The sequence below is a fragment of the Apium graveolens genome, unplaced genomic scaffold (genome assembly GCF_009905375.1).
Source record: "Apium graveolens cultivar Ventura unplaced genomic scaffold, ASM990537v1 ctg7076, whole genome shotgun sequence".
NCBI classification, from domain to species: domain Eukaryota; kingdom Viridiplantae; phylum Streptophyta; class Magnoliopsida; order Apiales; family Apiaceae; genus Apium; species Apium graveolens.
In genome coordinates, this window is record NW_027420018.1 from 152,803 (window position 1) to 160,325 (window position 7,523).

Here is a 7,523-nt window from a genome sequence, read left to right on the forward strand (position 1 = left end):
TCAAAGCTTTTTAGTAAATTTAAAGGTTATCTCTTATAGATAGTACAAGATATTCATTATGTTTAATTAATTAGGATCTTGTCTTTTAAAAAATTTATTAGGGTCGAAGATGGTTAAATTTAAATCTCTCAACAAATAAATGTCTTGTACACTGCAGGACAAAAACATACAGTTCATCAGCGAGTAGCTCTCATTTTCTGGCCTTTGCATTCGCCTGATCAACATAAATTTTCTAGATATCTCGACCAAATAAATCTCGTATACATAAAATTCCTGAATTCAGACAACGTGCAAGAATGGTGACACCGGCTAAACAATCCCTGGATGGAGAAGGAAGCAGCGCTCTTCGATTTTCGACTAATGTTCAGGTGAATTCTTCAATGTAACTACTATTTTTTTGTAAAAATAAGAAGTCACTAGAATGTAGAAATGTTTCTGTGATGTATACCAACAGTAAAATATTTTGAAATGATTTAAATAGCGCCTAAACTAAAGGAATGTTGTGGCACAGGAGGAACTGGGACAAAACAACTCAGGAGGAGGGCAAGATGACTGGGATCAAGGTGTTGTGTCAGCGGCGGCTGCAGAGAAAGCTCTGGGAAAGAGGAAGCTCGAAGACATTATCGACCAGCAGATAACTGATGAGCAGCAGCAAGCGTAAGCTTTTTGTTTGTTTCCACAACAAATTATTGTTTTTTTCTTTGTTTTTAACTCAAATTACTTTGTTGGAGCGTACAGTGCACACATTGAGGCGAATCAAGGAGAGGAAATTGCAAGATCAGAGTTGCAGGATTCTCGTCAACAGGTAGCAAAACTAACCTCTTTTGTGTTCGTAATTTATTAATGTCTCTGTTAAGTAATCAATCGCTCTAAAACCTTAAGATTGTAGAGAAAAACCCGAATATGATCTTATACTCTTTAACACTCCAATTAATTATACGATACTTTTCGCTACGATCGATAATAACAAATAAAACCAATACCAATAACAAATATTTAAATAGAACAAATGGGGTGAAAGGACTCGAACATAAGACCCTCCCTAGACCGCGCTCTTATACCATGTTAAGTAAACTAAACAGATTCACATAATTGACTAACCGAAACAAGATTTAACTTGAGATCCTGTATATAATAAACATCAAAAAAAATACACCGTTGGAGTAACTACGGAACCAACACCTTGTAAGGCGTAGGAGTATCGTTGATTCCCTCTTAATTAGTTACATATTGTTTACATTCAATATGGTTCTTTTTCTTTGCTTGACTTTCTTCTTTTTGTTCGTGACATTTGTAATTTGAAAAAAAAAAAGAGCTGTATGCTACAGCCTGAAAAGCACGAGGCAAAGATTGATAAGGCTCCAACAAGTTACAATATGGTAAGTCCTCTCTGATCTGCTAATCTTGAAAATGAAAGTACTAGTGGCACTAATTCAGGAGACAGTCATAACTTACTCAATGCAATGACGGCCAACAAATTTCAGGAAGCAATAGTTGAGCTTGTACGGTTGGCGACAGAAGAGCTGAGAGTGATGGCTGTGGTCACTGAACCGCTGTGGAGGCATTGCGGTGCTGATGATGGAAGCAGAATTCTTGATAAAGTGGCATATAGTAGAATGTTTCCAAATCTGGTTGGCCCCAGACAAGTAGGCTTCACATCTGAAGTTTCTCGTGAAACTGCCAGGATTGAATTGAGTCCCAAGAACCTCGTCAGTTATTTTATGGACGTGGTCAGTATTATTTAAATTCTTTTGTATTTGTTTTGCATTGTCAATCTAGAACTGATGAATTTGCTTTCTAACTTGTCATCTTTTTTGTTAACTAGAGTAACTGGTATGTGATGTTTTATGAAATTGTCCCAAAGGCTAGGACAGTTGATGTCCTGATGAATCCAGAAGGAGCAACAGACTATGATGGAACCCTACAAGTGGTAATTAGATTTTTTTATTTATAAATCTTCCCCTTAAGTCTAGTTAACAAAAACATTATATTCAGTACATGTTAATAGTTTTTGAAATATAATTAATCTATCATGTATGCTTGCATGCAAATCTAATTCAGATGGCTGCTACATATCAACTCTCTACACCACTTGTCCCAAACCGTGAGACCTATTTTGCTAGATATTGTAAGCGATATTCTGAGAATGACTGGATAGTGGTTGACGTTTCATTAGACGGTGTACACCCAGTCCCAGTAACCGGGTGCAAGAAAAGGCCATCAGGTTGCCTTATTCATGAATTACCTGATGGATTCTCACAGGTGAACTAAATGCATACAATGTTGATCATATATATTATGTATTTCATTGTATGAGCTTGATTGATATTTCTTGGATTACCTAATTATGGTTTACTCATGTAATGTTTTTCAAGATTACATGGGTTGAGCATGTAGATGCGGACTGCAGGGCTATCAGAGCTATGTATCAACCTCTGCTAGATTCTAGTATAGGATTTGGAGCCAAACGATGGATCTCTACCCTAGAAAGAAGGTGTCGACAGATGGGAAATGACATCTCGCTAAAGGCCCCTCTTGGGGAATACAATCAGCTAGGTACGTAAATGAAACTTGCATTAGTGGAATTTCACTTAAAAATTCCTGCTGCTCCTTGATAAAATTGAATCTCCTATATGCATTTATGTTTTTCACACAGTGATGTCAAGTGATGAAAGAGCTCAGACAGTTCTATTGAAGCTTGCTGCAAAAATGGTGTTAAACTTCAACTCAGGAATTAGTGGTTTAACCGGGAACTGGAAAGAACTATCGGGACATTCTACTGACGACAATATTAGGGTCATGACAAGAATGAATATGAGAGATCATAGCCTACCTAGGGGTACTCTGATATCTGCTGCTTCATCAATTTGGCTTCCAGTGCCACCGAAGTCTGTGTTTGATTTTCTCCGCAATCACAACTCAGGAAGCGAGGTATCTTTACCTGAAATTAAATGCATTACCACTTTTAACTGCAATTAGAAAGAACTTTTCATTATTCGGTCTTCTTAAATTATCATCTATAGGTAAATTATGTTATCTTCATTAGGTTCAAGGCATTATATCAGTGCACATATAGAGACTTCAGACGAATTTATGATTGTAACTAGACTTCATTATCTAAACTGTCTATATAAGTACAACAACTTTCCTTACATTGTTATGCCAAATTGACGCAAATTTACATGCATCTATATAGTTAGATTCCAAATTAGCTGTTATTCCATGTTGTACGCTGACAACTAATCATTAGACCTTAATATTCCACGTACAGCCGCTGATTCCATACCCCGGTAGGGAATGGGAGGTCCTCTCCGGTGAAACTGCTGTTGAACAAGTGTGTCACATTACCAAAGGCCATGAAGCTAGCTATTCTGTTTCAATACACAAGGTTCTGGTAAGTGCATATGTAGAAAGTTTTCATTTCATTATCAGTAGAAGTAAAAAGGAAATAATGATTTTCTTATTTATAACGATCACAAATTCGTTGTAGGCTGAGAACTCAAGCCAAGAGAACATACTATTACTGCAAGAGAGTTGCAGTGATCCAGTGGCTTCATACATTGTCTTTTCCCGCCTAAGAACTGAGGATATGCATCTGATACTGAATGGAATAAGTTCCCAATATCGACCCCTTCTTCCATCGGGATTTGCAGTGCATCCTGATGGACCTGCTACTGGAACAGAAGGATCCGGAGGATCGTTATTGACCGTTTCGTTTCAGCTATTGGTCGATGATTCTCCGACATTCGTACCGCCCGCTGAAATGCATTCCCAAGCAGCAGACCTCATCAACCTCACGACGGAGAGGATTAAAGTAGCAGTGGAGGAATTCTTATCTCAGGCAGCGCTGCTTGCTTCCATGAATGAGGCCTAATAGAAATGAGGTTGCTATTTCATCATTTGTGTAATCATTAAACATGACAAGTTATTGACAAAGTGCCTTGCTGGATCAAACTAGGTGAAGTGCCACCTTCCTACTGGTCTCGTGATGGTTTAACCATGATTTCTCAGCTCATTGGAAAGCCTATTAAGTTTGATGAAATTACTGCACATTTTGAATCTTTGAAATTTGCTCGAGTCCAATTTGAACTTGAATATTCTGCACCTAGACCTTCATGTGTATGGGTACCTATTATTATCAAAAAAGGTGTAGAGGAGAGACTTTGAGTAAGTATTGAATATTCCCAGTTGTCGCATTCTTGTAGTATATGCAAAGCTTTTGGCCACTCGTTGACAAGATGCAATGATAACCCTGACAGAGAAGTTCCGCAACCAAAAAGGCCAAGACACCAACTGCAAAATACAAATGAAAAGAAGGGTGATAAGGGAGACAAGGAGAGAGGTACTGATCAGGGAACAAGTCAAGAGACAGAAGCTATGGAGAAAGAGCAGTGTGAAAATTATCTTCTAAACAGAGAAATGATATCATTTGTGGTGGGTAAATTTATGGGTTGTGATGTCGTTATGGATGAGGATCAAATTGTTTAAAGAGGCAACAAATGATGATCAAAAGGAAGATGCTGGTTTAGCAGACTCAAATATGGTTACTACTAATGTTTTGATGGGCTGTTTGACTCAGAAAATGATAGTAGAGAAAACATCTTTGGTGTATACTAATGTGGAGATTTACCAACAGGCTCACCTGATACAGCAAGATAACAAGGTAACCCAGTCAACTGCTTTGGTTGTGATTCATGAGCCACTTTGCACTGAAAATGTGTTTGAGACTCGAAGCAGTTTAGAAGATGGTGAATTTGTACTTATTTCCGGTGTTATCTAACTAAAAAAATTCAAAACAATACACAATATAACAAATATGAGTAATAAAAATATAGTGTATATATAAATATAAATATATACTCAATCAATATTTTTTTAAAAAAAATTATTATTTAGTTGATAAAAGATAATTAATATTAAAATAAGAATCTGATATTGCAAGGGGTTGCGAAGTTATCAATTTAGATTAATTTATACATTGTAATATTGGATATTTATGTATTATGTCTCAGTTCATGTCTCTTTACTTTTCATCTTTTGGTTACTATTTGCTAGATGTTTAAGAAATTTTAAAACCCGATTCAATCCAAAAAAAAATGAAAAGTCTGATTTAAACATAGTCTCACTCGGTTTGATACGGACACGGGCCTTAAACGAGTCTCTTTTTATTCTAAATTTGGATCAATCCAAAATTCAAAAAATTCAGATAAAATCCTAGACTTAAAAAGTCTAAATAAAAGTTCTATTCGATCCTTAGAAGCCCAGATTTTTTAAAACGACTGAAAAATATGATTTTCTTTCTATATAAATTCTAGAAATGTACAAAAATTTAATAAATTTTTAAAAAGCATATTAAATTATTCTATTAGAATCAAGACAAGTTATAATTCATTGGTTTTTGATTTAATACAATAAATAACATTTATGAAGATTAATAACTGAGAAGTCTAAATGTAATATAAAGGAATATTATTTATTTCGGTATTCAAATTATTCTAATTCAAGATATATTTGTTTCTTTTTGTAAACAAGCCACGGTTTAAAGCACGGACACGAACTAATATTGATATATAAATAAATGGGTTAAACATCAACCGGATGACTAATTGCGTCCAAATATCTCATTCATTGCAAATTTGACTCAAACGGGTCATTAATTAACTTAATTTGAACATTTCGATACAGTCAAAAATTAAAATTATACAAAATTGAAAAATGGTAACATAGGATGGTAGAGCTCGTTTTGGAATTCAATACGATTACTAAAATTTTCTATTTGGCTCACAGAATAATGATGATATCTGACATTGATTGTCCGAACTTGTGTTATTTTCAAAACTTAGAAGATTAAAAACGAGATTTAATCATGATTTTGTGAGTCAAAAAAACAAGTTTTAATAATTATATGAAGTCCAGAATGACCCCTACCATCATGTGTTAACATTTTTGGAATTTGACTAGTTTTAGTTTTCGACTTTAACGGAATGACCAAATTAAGTTAATTGATGATCATTTTGAGTCAAAATTGCAATGAGTAACTTACTTGAATTTTTGGACGCAGTTAGTCACCTACCTACCTGATATTTAACCCACAAATGAATAAATAAATATTTTGATTAAAAGTATGGTTGAGCCCGGTCTGGCGGGCTGGCATGCAAACCTAAAATGGGCCTCTTATTCTGGAGGAAACTTGACCCGATTTTTTAAAAAAAATCGACTTTATCTATTTTATAAACTATGAATTTTTTAAAGAGCGAATTAAACCCAATCTACTAAATCTTTGGAAAATATTATATTCAGAGCAAAATTTTTATTTTCAGAGCAAAAAAAGACTGAAATGACAAAATTGCCCCTCCTGTATTCACAATAAAAGCCTGAAAAATATGAATATAAGGATAATTTGGTCTTTTTGCACATAAAAAAGGAGCTCTGAAAATAGCATTTTTCCTAAATCTTTTTTGCATGTTTGCTTGTCCATGCCGCATAACTAAATACTGGTCAATATCAAATACAATTAATAATTGATCTTAGATGGGGAATGAAAACTATTTTATCTCAAATAATGTGTTTTATAGGCCGGGGTTAAAATATGATTAAAGATTAAAAAAAACCGTTAGTTGGTAAAATGACCATAACAAACTAAATTAAATTAATAGATTAATTAAGTGTAGTGAACTATTTTTGCAAATTATTTATATGCTGTTATTTTTGAACGAAAATTGGAGAGTAAAAATGTAATTACCTCTTAAAATATATTTAACAAAAAAGCAAATCTATTATTAAAAAATATTAAAATTAAACAATCCATATTTTTAATTTTGAAAAGAATGTTAATTAATATTAGTATCAATCATTCCGTAAACTGAACTAAGTCTTAGATTAATTCAGACATTTTTTAGTAATTCTTTTTTGAAAAAATATATACTTTTCTTTAACTAAATTAATATTAAAAATTTTAAACAACTCTAAAAGATAATGCATAATATGTTTTAGAAACCACTTAAGCTATGTTTGGTTTAATAATATTGGGTATGAGATATGGGGTTGAAATAGATAAAAGTAGATTAAATCACGGGGATATGCCCGGTTATATTTTAATTCTTCTATAAAAATATAATTTGAAATAGTTTAATTTCAATATGTGTTATATTTATATCATGTTATGATACTGAGATATAAAAATAAAAATAAAAATATAAACACCTAAAAAGAGTATGACAAATTATAAGATTTTTAATTAATTATATAAGTATATAATAAATTGATGAATATTTAAATTAGTGAAAGAGAGAATTAGTGGAGACTTTAAAAATGAGAAGGGAGAAATGAGAATGAGAAATGAGGAAAAGAGAGAATAAATGGAGGTTATAAATGAAAGATAGACATTCAAAATATAATTAATTAGGGAAAAATGTTAATGGAAGATGAGACACACGTAGGATTTGATGATTTCAGCTATTTAATGAGAATTTGACATATAAGCAACGATGACATCAGCTGTACTATCTTTTAGTATAATGTAG

General features: G+C 33.2%; 1 protein-coding gene across 1 annotated transcript; it reads left to right on the plus strand.

The window, feature by feature from the left end:
- Window positions 1-296: 296 nt before the first annotated feature.
- LOC141703760 (homeobox-leucine zipper protein HDG2-like) lies at window positions 297-3,874 on the plus strand. Its single transcript, XM_074507191.1, has 11 exons — window positions 297-368; window positions 512-657; window positions 739-805; window positions 1,329-1,379; window positions 1,485-1,730; window positions 1,826-1,930; window positions 2,062-2,262; window positions 2,376-2,556; window positions 2,657-2,931; window positions 3,272-3,394; window positions 3,491-3,874. The coding sequence occupies exons 1-11, from the start codon at window positions 297-299 to the stop codon at window positions 3,872-3,874; spliced, it is 1,851 nt and encodes a 616-aa protein (XP_074363292.1).
- The last annotated feature ends 3,649 nt before the right edge of the window (window positions 3,875-7,523 follow it).